This window comes from Eumetopias jubatus, unplaced genomic scaffold (genome assembly GCF_037043125.1).
Source record: "Eumetopias jubatus isolate StellerSeaLion01/CBP00866 unplaced genomic scaffold, mEumJub1_p1.0 scaffold_17, whole genome shotgun sequence".
NCBI classification, from domain to species: Eukaryota; Metazoa; Chordata; class Mammalia; order Carnivora; family Otariidae; genus Eumetopias; species Eumetopias jubatus.
The window spans coordinates 33,839,252-33,856,389 of record NW_028274823.1 but is presented as its reverse complement, the minus strand read 5'-3'; the positions used below and the strand labels follow the sequence as shown (position 1 = coordinate 33,856,389).

Genomic DNA, 17,138 nt, shown 5'->3' with positions numbered 1-17,138 from the left:
CTCTCTCGCTCACTCTCTAATAAATAAATAAAATCTTAAAAAAAAAAGGAGTGATGTAATTTTAAATGTCGGACAGACGTTATTAGCAGGTCACCTTGTAACAATTAAAATTAGCCATTTTGGACTACAAAAGATTATCAACCTTTAAAAAAATTACTGTAATGTAAATCATTTTCTGTAATCCCATTTCAGGATAATTACAAACGAAGTGTGAACTAAATTATAGAAAAATTGCTTGGAAATATTGTAACTCCTAAATCTTTGGATCAAAGAAGGCACCCAAGACAGTATTGCACAATAATTTTAAAATACAAACAATGGATGTACTCACTGAGTAGAACAGAGCTAACATTCACTGCAGAAATTATGTGTCATCTAATACTTAAGAGCATTTATGACAAGCGTGTGAAAATGATCAATAATATAACTTAAAAAGTTAGAAATCAAAAAGGAAAACAGTTAAATTTTAGCATAAACTATTTTAGGGGTCTGAAAATCTGAATTTTTGATAGAAAAATGTAAGTACTCCTTCTAGGGTTATTTTTCTTCTTTGGATGCCCAGTGAATTCTGTGAGCTCTGCAGAAAGTTCCCCTGTGTAGTTTAAAATCCTGGTGGAAAAGGATACATTCCTGGGAGGTTCAGGGGTCATGAGGACCAAACTCATTTTCTGAGAAGGGTGCTCTAGTTTTGGCCAGAGGAGGGACTTGGTGTTTCTCTGAACCTCTGAACTTGCCCTCCTGGGGCACTTGGATGGGTCAGATCTGATAACACTAGCCCGGGAGGCTGGTGCTCCTGTCACTTCAACCTTGGTCTGCAGAGGTCACATCAATGTTCTGTTTGGCTGTCTTTTCCAAAGTGGCTGTAACTTATATTCTCCCCAGCAGAATATGAGAGTTCTAATTTCTTTTAGGATTTTTAAAATTTTAATTATTTGACAGCACAAGCAGGGGGAGCAGGAGAGGGAGAAGCAGGCTTCCCACTGAATAAGGAGCCCAATGCCCTGCGGGGCTTGATCTCACGGTGCTGAGACCATGACCTGAGCAGAAACCAAGAGTTGGACACTCAACCAACTGAGCCACCCAGGAGCCCCTCTAAACCACATTTTTTAAAAAAATTTTATTTGTGAGAACACAAGCCAGGGGAAGGGTAAGAGGGAGAAACACTCTCCTCTGAGCAGGGAACCCAACGTGGGAATGGATCCCAGAACCCTGGGATTGTGACCTGAGCTGAAGGCAGACACTTAACCAACTGAGCCACCGAGATACCCCTAAACCACATTTTTTATTAAGACCCAGGGCTCTGGAGATATGGCTGATTGGAGAGTAGGGCAGAAGTAGGAGATGAGACTGGAATATATTACTACAGTTAGAAAATTAAGGAATTGCTCAAAGATTGATGGGATTATGTGAAAAGAGCAAAGAATCCCATCATTAGACAATTTGAAAAACAATAATGATATAATGGATTGTGACCTGTGAAAGTAATTGAATGCCTGATTCCATAATAAATACCACTGAAAACTTGAATAGTTATATAGTTTCAAAGAGTCTACCCTCAAAATATCTAATTACAAATGCTGTTAAGGGGCGCCTGCGTGGCTCAGTCAGTCAAGCGTCTGCCTTCAGCTCAGGTCATGATCTTGAGGCCCTGGGATCAAGCCCTACATGGGGCTTCCTGCTCAGCAGGGAGTCTGCTTCTCCATCTCCCTCTCTCCCTTCTCTCCTGTTTGTGCGTTCTCAAATACGTAAAATCTTTTTTAAAAATAAAATATATATAATTTTATGGTGGAAGAGACTGCCAGGCACTCTTAAGTAATCAAAGTGAACACCCATAATGGGCAGATTGAAATTGTCATCCACTAGGATGCAATGAGAAGAAAAAGCATTCTGTGATATTCCTGTCAAAGATGCATAACCTCGGGGCGCCTGGCTGACTCAGTTGGTGGAGCATGTGACTCTTGATCTCAGGGATTTAAGTACAAGCCCCAAGTTGGGGGGCAGAGATTACTTGAAATCTTTGAGGGGTCGGGGAAGATACATAACTTGAATCTAATCATGAGGAAATACCAGACAGACCCAAATTGAGAGACATTTTACAAATACCCAGCATATAAAAGAGTGGCAGGGTCATGGAAGTCAAGGGGAGGCTGAGGAACTATTCCAGACTGAAATAGATTAAGGAGACATGACAACTTCTTGCAACATGTGAAAATAGGTTCTGAAAATGTAAAGGATGTCATGGGGACTTTTGGTGAAACATTAATAGAATGAGGATTGTGTGGTCCTAATGCATCAATTTTAGTTTCCTGATTTTGAAAGTTATGGTTATAGGGGAGAATTGCATTGTTTTTAGGAAATACCAAAATATTTTGGTTTTGGAACTTAAGGTCAGTGATTTACTCTCAAATGTTCAAAATAAGGAAATTCTTTGTACAGACTTTGGACTTTTATGTACACTTAGGATTATTAAAAGTAAAATATATGAATATACATATATACATATATATGAAGCCAGCAACGGGCTCATATCTAAACTACAAACCCTTCACAAAGAAGAATCGATATTGTCAATGGACATCTGAAAAAGCACTCAGCATCATGAAGTGAAATGGAAACGTGAATTAAAACTACAGTGAGCGGGCACCTGGGTGGCTCAGTTGGTTAAACGACTGCCTTCAGCTCAGGTCATGATCCTGGAGTCCCGGGATCGAGTCCCACATCGGGCTCCCTGCTCAGCAGGGAGTCTGCTTCTCCCTCTGACCCTCTTCCCTCTCGTGCTTTCTATCTCTCATTCTCTCTCTCTCTCAAATAAATAAATAAAAATCTTTAAATAAAAAACTACAGTGAGCTATTACATATCTGTCAGAATGGTTAAAATGAAAAACTGAATATACTTAGTGTTGGCAAGAATGTAGAGTAACTGGCAACTCATAGTAAAACTTTTCAACCATTTGGATAATTATTTGGCAGTATTTACTAAAAGAGAACACCTGCATCTCCAGCAATTTATATATACTGAACAGAAAACCAATACATTGGGATACAAAAAAGCCATCTATAGGAAATTAATAATAATATTCATATTAGTCTCAAACTAGAATCAACCCACATGTCCATCACAATATGATGGGAAAAAATAGTGGAATAGTTATAAAATAAGACTATAAGTAAACATAATGTGCTATTTGCAACAATATGAAGTGAAAATACCAAATGTATGATTTCATTTATATAAAGTTCACAAAGAGGCAACACTAACATTTGATGTGATACTGGAAACATTTAGTGAGGGGGAAGATTCCAAAGTAGGAGGCATAATGGGGCTTCTGGGGTCCTGGCAAAATTTTTCTTGGCCTGTGTGTTGGTTTCACAGTATATGTTCAGATGATAACTCACGGAGCAGAATTTTTAGGACTTTAGGTATATTATGCTTCAATGAAAGGTTTCTTTAACCGAGGTCTGTAGTACTCTCACTGTGGAAGGCCACATGCTGATACCCCACTGACTACCCATTTGGGCAACGATGGGAAATCCCTTCACTGTGCAAGGCTACCGAACTGGGAATAGGAAAGCTGGATTCTAAGACAAGGTCTTGTACTTGATGAGTTGATGGTACTTCACCTCACCAAGTCACCAATTCCTCACTCCAAAAACTAATGTAGGGATTCCACTAGGGATTTCTGATGACTTCTATCTTGAATCATTTGTCATTCTTCCATTTTCTAAGGAGAAAGGGCCAGGCAGGAGCCTCAGCAAGAGGAAGGAGGAGCAGAGCAGGGACACCTGTCTTCCAAGTAATAAAAATGACTGCTATAAAGAGAGCCATGGAGGGGTGCCTGGCTGGCTCAGTCAGTAGAGCGTGCAACTCTTGATCTTAGGGTCATCGGTTCTAGCCCCATGTTGGGCCCACATGGAACCTACTTAAAAACAAACAAACAAAACAACCCATGGAGTTCATTAGGTAGTGTGGCTCTTTTAGAACTAGAGCTGTGAGTCAGGCAGTAAATTAATGCTTCTCTTTGTCCTTGGTAAATTACGAAGTTTCACCAAGACCTGGATTCAAGTTTTAAAGGTTACAGATCTTTTCTGACCCCGTGCTTATAACTACCCTGTGCTGCCATTTTGAAAGTCACTGGTGAAGGTAAGTCATAGAATGCTGAATCATACTCAGTAAGTATTCAATAAATGTTCTTGAAGAAACTTACTTGAATGGAATGTTTTTCTTGTAGGGAAACATGCACTGCTCAGGGCATATGGCTTCTGAGCTCTACCACCTGCAGTCTGTGTGTCCTTGGAAAAAGGTGCCACAGCCCCGAGACCCAGCTGCCTCATCCTTAAAATGGGAATAATTTTATCTTAGGTAACGTAACTTCGTGTATCAAAAGAGAGATGATAGGTGTGAAAATTCCATAAATTGTCAATATCCCTGTAATCATGAGGAATAAAACACTAACTGGGGTCTTGATAAAACTTAATTTTCTTTAGTAAAAGAGCTGAGACATAACTATACTGATCAATTTAGAACAAATATATTTAGAGAACATCCCCTTGTATAAGCATTACCATTAGTGATCTGATAAAGTATATTTATCGTTCCAGTGATATCTAGATCCTCATGACCACTGAATGTCATCTGTTCCTGTCTGCATGTGGTGGTGGTTCGTTAGGTCTTTTTTTTTTTTTTTGAAGATTTTATTTTTAAGTAATTTCTACACCCTATGTGGGGCTCAAACTCACAACCCCGAGATCAAGAGTCACATGCTCCTCCCACTGAGCCAGCCAGGTGTCCCAGTCTTCTGGGTCTATTTAATGAATTCCCTGCATCCCATTCTGCACTGAATCTACAACTTTTGTTTTAAAATCTTGCCTTCTTTGCTGTGCATACTTCCTTCCATTATCTTTGACAGTGGCAGGGCAAAAAAAAAGAAACCAACAGAAGAAGTTATGTCTGGAGGTCACTGCGAGGTGGGGGAAACCATGTTTTCTCAAGTCTTGCCCCCTCAATTCTGAGATTGACTTTTTTCTCTATTGAGCAAGTTTCACCTCTGCAGTGATGAAGAGGAAAGAATCCCTATCTTTTATTTTTTTCTTTTGAGAACCCATGGCTCTTTTATCCTTGGAATCAAATAAAGGCTTCTACTTAGTGAAGCCTGTTATTTTGTGAACAGTCAGTGAGGTATACATACTGAGGACTAATGTTTGGGGGTTCGATTTTGTTTTCCTATAATTGTGGTGTAAGCCATAATGCATCATAATGGGCCTCAAAAGATCTAGGTTCAAATCCCATTTTTGTCACTTAAAAGCTATGCAACACTGGATGGGCCTCCTGTTGCCTCCAAATTTCCCTTTCTCCATTTGTAAAATCAATTTCATTTTCCTTGTGTTGGGGGGTGCGGGCACAAGGGCTTGATGGTAAATGTATATACATTTTCTTATCTAATTACTTGATACATATTTGGATGTTCAAGGGTTATGTTACCTAGTTTATGTTTGATGTTAGTACAGTACACTAAAATATTTCAAAAGGCTTTCATTTTCTAGGACAAAATATACTGGTGTTTGATAAAGCATTAAAGGATAAACGTTTTTGTGTACAAGGATTTCCTCCCAAATCATAAATTCTCAACTGGTCATTACTCTGAGAATCCAGAAAGTTTTGCAGTTTTTGTGATTAAGTAATTTACTTCACTGGCTCTCAATTGGTACCACCTAGAGTGTTTAAAAAAACAAAAACCAAAAACATTACCAGTGCCTGGGCTCCACCCCAGACCCGTTAGACCAGAATCTCAGGGCATAGTGTTAGAGGCAAAAGAAGAGTAAAGAACACCATATTTTTATCTTTATCAGTGCGCCAAAGTCCTTTCGAAAGAGAGATTAAAGTAAATTCAGCCGATTGATTACTTTATGAGTCAGAGGGACATGTTGAATTAACAGGGAGTGTTGTAAAACTTTAGATTTCAAGCTCACCGTTGTCCAAGAAGAGAATTCCTCCATGGATCCAGTTGTGGTTCTAGTGCTCTGTCTCTCCTGTTGGCTTCTCTTTTCACTCTGGAAACAGAGCTCTGGAAAGGGGAAGCTCCCACCTGGCCCCACTCCTCTCCCTTTCATTGGAAATATCCTCCAGGTAGATGTGAAGGACATCAGCAAATCCTTAAGCAATGTAAGTATGCTTTATGATTCTTTAGCAGTTTGCAGAGGGTATGTAGGTTAGCCTCTACTTTTAAATAAAATATATTTATTAAAATTAATTATAATCTATTAAAAACATCAAGATATGTCTGGAAAGCAAATACTCCGTGTGAAGTATTGTCAATACTAGAACAAGAGGCACCTGGCTCAGTCAATAGAGCATGCGACTCTTGATCTCAGGGTCATGAGTTTGAGCTGCACATTGGGCATAGAGATGACTTAAAAAAAAAAAAAGAATAGTGGAATAAAATAATGTTTTCTATGAATAAAGAAACAGGCTGTTCTGTGGTAGCATTAAAATAATAAAGTCCAGGGTGCCTGGGTGGCTCAGTTGGTTGAGTGTCTGATTCTTGGTTTTGGCTCAGGTCATGATTTCGGGGTCATGGGATCGAGCCACTCACTGGGCTCCATGCTCAGCATGGAGTCGGCTTGAGAATCTCTCCGTCCCCCTCCCCCACTCCCTCCACTCCCCATTCATGCGCTCGCCCTCTCTCAAATAAAATCTTTAAATCTTAAAACAAATAATAATGAAGTGGCAAAAGCCAGGAATTCTGCTGCCTTTCTTTGTTTAACAGCCATTTGCTATGATTTCTGGCTGAAGGTAAATGGTAAGGGAGGTGTTTTGTGATTAGAGATTTCATTCGAGGAGTCATCTACTATGTAGTCTCTGTGTGTTGTTCAGAATAGCCATGAAAATTGAACTCTGAAGAAGCAAATTGTGCCTGATGTTAAAGAAATAACTGGGTTCAGAACTAGTTTGACTGAAAGCAAGAAATAAGAAATCATCAGGACCAGCTGGATGGTAACAGGACCCTCAGATTCTGCACAAAGCTGCTGTCTATACCCTGTGAATGCTGTAGGATAGAAGAAATTGTTCTTCCATGAGATGATGCATGTCCTGGCACTGCCTTTGGTGTTAGTAATACCAGCAGATCTCAAAATGGAGAGGGCATTAGCACCATCTGGGGTGGGTTTTTTTTAAATATAGATTTCTAGTATCTATCATAAGGCTACTGAGTCAGAATCTCCAGGGGATGGGAACACCTGGCTGGCTCAGTCAGTAGAGCTTGCGACTCTTGATCTTGGGGTTGTGAGTTCAAACCCCACACTGGGTGTAGAGATTACTTAAAAATAAAATCCTTTAAAAAAAAAAAATCTCCAGGGGATGAGCTTTACAGGTGATCCTGAAACAGCTGGGTACTGGTCCCAAGGTAGGCACTGGAGACTCAGAGAAAATAGGTTGGCTAAGTGGGGTTGAAATTTGGATGTTCTGTTATTAGACACTGGAAATATACAGGAAATTCTTTGAACTTCAGTCTCTTTATCTGTACAACAGGGTAAATAAACCTAGCTCAAGGTGTTGATGTGATAATCAGTTGTAATAATCTGAGTACCAATTCCCCAGGCCATTGCCTGTCACAACAGAGGCCCTCTATATGTGTCAGCTGTAACAATCTTATTTATATATAAGATCGAGAAAATATTTGAAGCCATGTTTGGCAGAATAAAAACATCGACAGTATGATGATGATATCAGGCTTAATCATGCACACACACAAAAAATCATGCACAAGATATAGACTAAATTGCTAATATATACATTTTCTCTGAATTTCTCAGCTCTCAAAAGCCTATGGCCCTGTATTCACTCTGTATTTTGGCACGAAGCCCACTGTTGTGCTGCATGGGTATGAAGTGGTGAAGGAAGCCCTGATTGATATGGGAGAAGAGTTTTCTGCAAGAGGAAATTTCCCAATAGCTGAAAAACTTAATAAAGGACACGGTAAGTGTGCATGTACACACGTTCAACACTGGTTATGAAGTTGGGAAGGATGGAGAACTGGAATTTGAAGAGCAACTCAGCAGAACTCGGCCCATTTGCGAGGCTACCAAGTATGAGCTTCCTCTTCCTTGCCTAGGACCTTCCTCCCAGTTTCTGTTTCCTCTCTGGTAGGAATCCTTTTCACCAATGGAAACAGATGGAAAGAGATACGGCGCTTCTCCCTCATGACCCTGCGGAATTTGGGGATGGGGAAGAGTGACCTTGAGAGCCGAGTTCAAGAGGAAGCCTGCCACCTTGTAGAAGAATTGAGAAAAACCAATGGTGGGTTATTCTATAGCTCTGACCTTGGCAGGCTATTCTCTTGTCTACTGATGTCCTTGGAAATATTTCGGCCCTCATGTGGACAGAGGGTGTGCAGCAAGAGAGAGCCAAGGGAGCTTTTGTGTGTCTATGCTCGTTATGTGTCCTTTCATGACTGTGCCTACAGTGTGGGTATAAAAGGTCATTTAATCCTTTTCTGTCCCAAATTTGTTTATTTCCACATCATTATGTCATGAAGGTACATTTGGGGACTCATTTTTTTCAGAGTTAGAGAACGGTATTTTTCCCATAGTGTAACTGTGGGTTACCTATTTCAGAACTTATCACCAGGGAATACTTGTCAAGTGGACACAGTGGAAATGACTTCATCACACCCTTATGGTGCACCTATAACCAGTGACATGTGCTTTTACTTAGTTGGTCTGTATGTGTTTGGTCAACTTCATTGATCTTTGGAGGGTTTCTTCCAAGGCCCATGTCTACATTTCTGGCCAGTAATGATACTTTTTTACGGTTATAATTGCTTAGGCATCTTTAGTGCTGCACTCATCAATTGTGATTTCCCTTTCAACAACTATCTTTTTTAGAGTTTTTATTTAAATTCCAGTTCCAGTTAGTTAACATACAGGTTTTTTTTATTAGTTTCAAGTGTATAATATAATGATACATCACTCCGTGCTCATCACAAGTGCACTCCTTTTTTTTTGAAAAGATTTTATTTATTTATTTGAGAGAGAGAGAGAATGAGAGAGAGAGAGAGCACGAGAGGGAAGAGGGTCAGAGGGAGAAGCAGACTCCCCGCTGAGCAGGGAGCCTGATGCGGGACTCAATCCCAGGACTCCAGGATCATGACCTGAGCCGAAGGCAGTCGCTTAACCAACTGAGCCACCCAGGCGCCCCACAAGTGCATTCCTTAATCCCCATCACCTACTTCACCCATCTCCTCACCCACCTCACCTCTGGCAACCATCAGTTTGCTCTGTAAAGAGTCTGTTTCTTGGGTGCCTGGGTGGCTCAGTGGGTTAAGCCATACAACTCTTGGTTTCAGCTCAAATCATGACCTCAGGGTTATGAGATCGAGCCCTGCATCAGACTCTGCATTCAGCTCAGAGTCTGCTTAAGATTCTCTGCTGCTCCTTCTCCCTCTGACCTTTCCCTACTCAAGTGTGCGCTCTCTCTCTCTCTCTCAAATAAATAAATAAAAATCTTTTAAAAAAAAGTCTGTTTCTTGGCTTGTCTCTCTCTCTCTGTCTCTCTCTCGTTTTTTCCCTTTGCTCATTTGTTTTGTTTCTTGAATTCCACATATGAGTGAAATCATATGATATTTGTCTTTCTCTGACTGACTTACTTTGCTTAGCGATACTCTAGCTCTATCCATTGTCATTGCAAATGGCAAGATTTCATTCTTTTTATGACTGATATTTCATTTTGTGTTATACATATATACATACACACTCATACACACCACATCTTCTCTATTCATCATGTTGATGAATACTTGGGCTGCTTCCATAATTTGGCTATTGTAAATAATGCTGCTGTAAACATCAGAGTGCATGTATCCCTTTGAATTAGTGTTTTTGTATTCTTTGGGTCAATACCTAGTAGTGTAATTGCTGAATCGTAGGGTAGTTCTGTTTATTTAGGAACCTCCATACTATTTTCCAGAGTGGCTGTACCAGTGTAAACAACTATTTTAAAATGATCAGTTTGAGTTATTTGATGTTGCTCCCTATTTACTCTAATACTGTTCAATATATGTTAAGAAATATATGCTATAGCATAATCCTGAGACTTACACAAATACCAGGTTATAAAATGATTTATTTAACTAGATTTCAGCTATCATTAAGAACTCTTTACCCTGCCTTCCTTATTATTTGGCTCTGCTTTCAGCTTTCCTTATTTTACTCTCCTTTCTTGGTCTATTAATCATGTTTTAAATTTTCTCTATTTTGTGATGTTTTCACATCTTAGGGGCCTTGCAGAACCAGGGAACAACCTCCCCTCCTAGGAGTAGCTAATTACTAGATACAGCAAACATCGTGTCTTTGAGCTTGTCTTTGATTTGTAAATCAACCTATCCAAGGCCCATACATACCACCAAGTTGCCTCCTTCACCAAATTCTCACACACCAAGCCAATACTCTCCCTGCTGTAAATGAACCCAGGGCAGTTACTGGACAACAGTCAACACTGCTGTAGCCCAAAGCTCTCTGCAACTATTCAAGCTATCCAGTCCAAATTTACTCAGCATACCTACTCTGCCTTGCTCACTCCTTCCCATGAAAGCCCTGGTAAAGGCTCTGGCACATGCTTTCCCCCTGGTTCCTCCTGCCTCCTGACCTACTTGGTCCTTCTCCGTGTGGCCCTGTAAGATGCACTTCCCTTGGGAACTGTGAGTAACAAACTCTCTTTTCAATGGCTATCTTCCCTATCTATTGGCCTCAGCATCTGAATAAAAACAATTCCCTGTGCATTTTAAAACACAGTTGGATTTGGGGTTAGAACTTTTTTTTTAAGATTTTATTTATTTATTTATTTGTCAGAGAGAGAGAGAGCAAGCACACACAAGCAGGGGGAGCGGCAGGCAGAGGGAGAAAGAAGCAGGCTCCCCGATGAGCAAGGAGCCCGACGCGGGACTCAGTCCCAGGACCCTGGGATCATGACCTGAGCTGAAGGCAGATGCTTAACTGACTGAGCCACTCAGGAGGCCCAGGGTTAGAACTTTTATGATAATTATGTAACCACCTCTGCCAGCTCTAATGACCTATGAAGTGCTTGTCACAATGAATCTGAATTTCAGTCTGGGTTCCAAATTACCCTGCTTTTAAATTCTCTCAAAAGAAGTGAAAGACTAAAGACCAGATTTTAGCTGTGAATCTCTCTCTCTCACACACACACAGACACACACATACACACACACACACACAAATCTCAAGGCTTTCCCAAATTATCCCCTACCTTCTAAAATAAGTTTTTCTGGAAGCTTAGTGGCCTCAAGTATTTCAACTGAAAAAGAGTCTGTGGGCGCCTGGGTGGCTCAGTCAGTTAAGTGTCTGCCTTTGGCTCAGGTCATGGTCCAAGGGTCTTGGGATCTAGTCCCACATCGGACTCCCTGTTCAGTAGGGAGTCTGCTTCTCTCTCTCCCTCTGCCTACTTGTGCACACTCTGTCAAATAAATAAAAAAATCTTAAAAAAAAAAAAAGTCTGGAATAGGAGCAGTTAACCAAACATGTTTCCTACTTTTTAATTCCCTCTCATTTTCTCCTCATTTTGGATTCTGGTCACCCTTAATTACATCAATGATGTGAATTTGGGAGCCTTTTGCAAAGAAAGCTTATTGATCATTTGCTTATAGCAATTTCATTTAAATATTTCTCACTAAAAAAATAAAACTTTTCCTCTGCTTTTATTTATCTGTAAAATGACAGAATTGACCTAAATGGTACTCCAGTTAAAAAAATTTATAACCAGGGGCACCTGGGTGGCTCAGTCAGTTAAGCATCTGCCTTTGGCTCAGGTCATGATCTCAGGGTCCTGGGATCGAGTCCAGCATTGGGCTCCCTGCTCAGCAGGGAGTCTGCTTCTCCCTCTGCTGCTCCCCCTGCTTGTGCTCTCGCTCCCTCTCTGTCAAATAAATAAATAAAATCTTTTAAAAAAATTTTTATAACTATGGTCTTCTGTGAACGGCTATCTATAGAAATACTCCAGAATTCCACAAGAGGGCAGGCTGTCTAAGTAAATGTGGAGCCTGATTGGTGATGATGGACACTATTTCCTAGAGAAGAAAATTATTTTCTATATTGCAATAAAGAAATACAAGAACTCCATTTATTGCTTTTCCTTTTTTTTATTTTTTAAGTAAGTTCCATGCCGAACGTGGGGCCTGATCTTATGACGTGATCTTATGACCCTGAGATAAGAGTTACATGCTCTACCTACTGAGCCAGCTAGGCACCCTAGAACTGTATTTAACAATTTAACCTTTTTCTCTGCCTTAGCTGTGATTTAAGTTTGAAATGAAGATTTCTTATTTGACTTCTATCTTAGGCAAACAAACCTGTACTATAATTTTAATTCATTTGTGTTAGTTTTTCTTCTCATAAAACATGGATAGCTTTTGCTTTTTTATATTTGTTCCATCAAAATACCTGAATTTTCCCATCTTCCATCCTTTAATCTTTTCCTCTGTGTTTTTACACATGGTTCATTTCAACTATTCATTATCTAAAAAAGGTTTCCAGGTCCCTAGCTATTGCTTCCTTCCTACAGGAGTGTACAAGCTTACCAGACAGGTGTGATTCTGCATTGATAACATGAATTATTAGGTGCTTTTATTTATTTATTTTTATTATTCGTTTTAAGTAATCTCCATACCCACGGTGGAGCTTGAACACATGACCCCAAGATCAAGAGTCACGTGCTCGCTCCTCCTACTGAGCCAGTCAGGTGCCCCATTAGGTGTTTTTAGAAGTGGCTTCTTTAAAGTTTTTTCTTTTGCTCTTCAAAATAATAGTCACCTTGGGTCAGAATCAAGTAAACATAAGTAGTGATCTAGAGTGTTTGGAAGACTATTACTAAACAATCTAGGATGGAATGGACTTCCCATTTAAGGGAAAAGTGATGTGTTGATTTTAAGCAGGCTGAAATTTTTGCTGGAAAGGGGATTGCTAGGTAAATATTGCTTTAGAGATTCTAAAATTAGCTTTACCTATTATCAACAAAAAAATTTTTATATGTTTATTTTAATGGTATTTTCTAAATCTTTCCTCTCCTTTAGCCTTACCCTGTGATCCCACTTTAATCCTGGGCTGTGCTTCCTGCAATGTGATCTGCTCCATTATTTTCCAGAATTGTTTTGATTATACAGATCAGACTTTAATTGGTTTCCTCAAGAGATTTAATGAAAACTTCAGGATTTTGAGCTCCACATGGATCCAGGTGAGCTCATGATCCTCTCTTTTTTCTGACAAATCCAAAATTCTGTATGGACCATGCTGTGAAGTGAATGAAAACTGGACATTTTGGATATTATAATGTGGTAACTGTGGAAATGAGCTTCTTCCCCCTCCTTGAGATTTGTTTTGTTTTGTTTGTTTTGCTTGCTATAGGTTTGTTTGCCTTTTTGCTTTCTATAGGCTATAGATGTTTGTTTATTTTGTGACTTTTCTGGACCGTTTTTGCTAAGTCTCTTCTTTGTCATGTGTGGTCTCTGAAATCTCTGTCCGTTAACTGGTGTTTAGTTAGTGTTTTGATGGAGTTTTCCTTGAATGTGAGGAGCTGAAAAGAAGGGAGAGAAGGGGGTGGGGGGAGAAAGAGAGAGGAGAGAAAAGGAGGGAGGGAGGGAGGGAGGGACGAACGAACAAACAAAAAAAACGAACAAATGAACGAACTCTTCCAGATTTGGTTCTGGGCTAGGCACTCCTTCAGTGCTTTCATCAGACTGTTTTCAATTCTTTCTCAGTCTTGTTGCTTACATCAGCCAGAGGTGAAAGCTAGGGTCTTCTGAGGTCTTTTCTTAGCCTCTGTCCTGCTTTCTAAATTTTAAAATGTGTAAATTCCTCAGTATACATGGGTACATTTGAATGCCCTAATTTCCAGAAGATGTTCTCGCCCCAGCTTTTCTTCCCAGGATTCTGGTGCTCTATCATATGCCTTAACTAGTCTTTGCCCCAGGAGGCTGTGGGTTATTCATTTTTGCCTTACAGAGTTTTTGAGGCAGGCCTGTTGCTCTCCACCCTGAATTCCAGGTTAAATGAAACAAAGACAAGACTCTGTGTCAGTCCTTAGATTGCCCCAGAGAAGTTGCAGCAGAGAAAACACAATTTTTTTAAGGTCTGCTCTAGTCTCTTGCACTAGAAACCAGAATCCCATACAAGAAGCTACCCTTGTTAAGACTACTGCCAAACTGAGGAAGGAGGTGGGAGAAGGGTAAATTAAAAATTCCACAAAGCTTTTCCACCATTTTCAAGTTGCCTTTTTCTTGATTTAGCATTCACTTGATTTCTAAAAGCCTTTGTTTTCTAGAGTTCTGACAAGTTGATTCTCATGGTATTTGCCAATATTTTCAGCCTTTTTTTGGAGTGTCCTGCCTTTGGAGCTGTCTACTCTGACATTTTCACTGGTCATACTCAGTGAAGTGAATTTTTGAATACCATAATCCGGCCCAAGGCAAGCATCATGGAGTGTGCATCTGGGAAACATAGTCGAAACCTTTATTTCACAGACAAGAAGACAAATGTCCAAGTATGGAGCTGGTGAAATTCAAGCCTATTGACTCCCTGGCTTGTTGTCTTTCCACTAAATCCCAAAGTCCAGTTTTGGTGACTGCCCAGAAACATGTCCATAGCACTCAATGGGCATCCAGGCCCTTGCTGAAAGGTTCCCATTGCCCGTAAGGTTTGTCCTCCACTCACACTTAGTGACCTCTTCATCACATTACTTAGCAGAAATATGCTAATCCAGGAAGGAAGAGAATATCTCCTTTAAGCAGAGAAAACATTTGGGACCACAGATGCTGCCAGGAAGCACTGAGGAGGGAGTAGCTTGGTGCTGTACATCAGGTTGTCCAAACTCCCTTAAACTCAGTCTTCATCTATAAAATGTGAATTGTAGTAATGCATGGCATTCTATGTTTCATAGTTGTAGGGAAGAATTAATATAAAAGAAAAAAGAATTGACATAAAGATGCTTTAATACTGTAAGGTTGATGTGTGAGTATAGGAAATTATTGTCATATTTCATCATTTGGTCATAGTTTTCTCCCTCAGATATTTCTATGAGCATAGAGAATTACTTTATACGCACAATATAAAATGCTCTCCCAGAAGATAGAGACCATTTTTTCTTCATCTTATTTTTTAACCAGGGCTTGGCATGTCTTATATATGTCTTCAATACATGTTTTTAAATTTAATAATTTTTTTAAAAATCTTTAAGGTCTACAATAGCTTCCCTGCTCTCCTTGGTTATCTCCCAGGAAGTCATAATACAGTATATAAAAATTCTGTTTTTGTGAAAAATTACATTTTGGAGAAAATAAAAGAACACCAAGAATCCTTGGACATTAACAATCCTCGGGACTTCATTGATTATTTCCTGATGAAAATGGGACAGGTAAAATGTTACTTATAGATCCCTTATTTGTTAGCCTGAATTTTTTTTTGGTTTACTGATTAGATCTGTACTTATGAGAATGTTTAAATTGTCAGGCAAGAAATGCTTGACTGACACTTTAGGTACTTATGTATGCATGGATCTGGATTGAGCATCATGGAGCATCATTCAATCTAAGATTGAATTGTTAAATAACTAGAATACGTGGAACCTATTTGTTGAGTTTCTACCTGATGAGAAAGAGAATGTACACTTTAGGGGAAATAAAAACACAAACAAGTTAGAAATTACAAAATATTGAGCCATACAATGAAGGTATATGTGATCATGTCACAGCGTGTGGGAGAGTAAGGAAGAAAGGTTTAACCTAGCTGGGCTTCTTGCTTGTCCTGAGGGCTGATGTAGATCTTCAAATATTTGCAATAAGGAATAGGGGAGGGAATTTCAGATTGGTAGAATGGTATGATGAGAGGTTCAGAAGTGCATGTCAGCAAAGAGATTAGATGGGTGGAAAAGGGAAATCTTCACTGAGTGTAACCAAAAATGATTTTGGACAGATAGAGAGTTGGATGTTGGTGTCTGCCAAATAACTGTAAGCCTGAATGTTGGCATGAAGAGTTTTGATTTGATCAGGTAGATGCATGAGCCAGAACAAGAGTTGAGTGCAAATAATTATTGGGGAAAATTTTCCTGGGAGTCCTGTAGAATGATCTGTATGATAAGAATGGGGCCCAAGGACCAACTGTGAGATTTTTCATTTCTTGACTTTGGCTTGATGAAAGTCTGGACCATGGAAATACAGAGGATCCTGAAATAAAATCAAATTGTCCATCTTGTCACATCTCAGATCTATAGAGACTGGTTTTAGTTTGAGGAGAGGATAAGTAGGGACTGTATGGGAGATTTTAGTAATAAGAACAGATATCCTATTTGAGAAATTTAACCAAGGAGTGAAAGATTCAGATAGTAAATCTGAATAGTGAATTTGATGAGTGATGAGGTCAAGCTGGAAATCGTGTGACAAAAGTAATGTAATGACATAAGGACACTTGTATGGAAGCAACATCCTCCTTGAACTAAGGAGAGGCAGAATCCAGAATGCATTGTAAAGAGCTAATTCTAGAGAAGGAAATTCCTTCATCTGAGGCCGTCATTACTTTATCCAATCTCTTTGTAGCTCTGGGCAGAAATGAGAAACCGATGAGTAGGCTAACATGGCAAGGAGTCAAAGATGCTGATGAAGGTTGATTGTCAAAGAATTGTCCCTGGATTTCAGCTGGACTGCTCAAATCACGTATTCTAGGTGGAATGAAGTGAAGAAGGTGGTGGAATGGTTTGAAGAAGCGGGAAGAGGGAAGAAATGAATACTTCCACGCTCTGCTTTCTCTGCAGTTAGGGCAATGATTTTTATCTTCCTGGTGATCAGCTGATTTGAGAATCTGATTAAAAGTATGGACACCTAGAGCTTGCAACTCATTTTTTTTCCTTAGGATTTTATTTATTTATTTGTCAGAGAGAGAGAGAGAGAGCACAAGCAGGGGGAGCTGCAGGCAGAGGGAGAAGCACACTCCCCACTGAGCAAGGAGCCTGGTGTGAAACTCGATCCCAGGATCCTGGAATCATGACCTGAGCCGAAGGCAGATGCTTAACCAACTGAGCCACCCGGGCATCCCGAGCATGCAACTATTGATCTTAGGGCCATGAGTTTGAGCCCCACATTGGGTGT

At 39.8% G+C, this 17,138-nt stretch overlaps 1 protein-coding gene across 2 annotated transcripts in view; it reads left to right on the top strand.

The window, feature by feature from the left end:
- The first annotated feature begins 5,956 nt into the window (after positions 1-5,956).
- Positions 5,957-17,138, top strand: part of LOC114205328 (cytochrome P450 2C41) — a 32,902-nt gene continuing 21,720 nt past the window's right edge. The window contains exons 1-5 of one of the 2 annotated variants that reach the window (XM_028098724.2): positions 5,957-6,160; positions 7,810-7,972; positions 8,144-8,293; positions 13,077-13,237; positions 15,236-15,412. In XM_028098724.2, coding sequence (XP_027954525.1) covers positions 5,993-6,160; positions 7,810-7,972; positions 8,144-8,293; positions 13,077-13,237; positions 15,236-15,412 — 819 coding nt within the window. In that variant the 5' untranslated portion in view covers positions 5,957-5,992. The remainder of the gene's footprint in view (positions 6,161-7,809; positions 7,973-8,143; positions 8,294-13,076; positions 13,238-15,235; positions 15,413-17,138) is intronic. The other variant, XM_028098727.1, reaches the window with a different exon arrangement.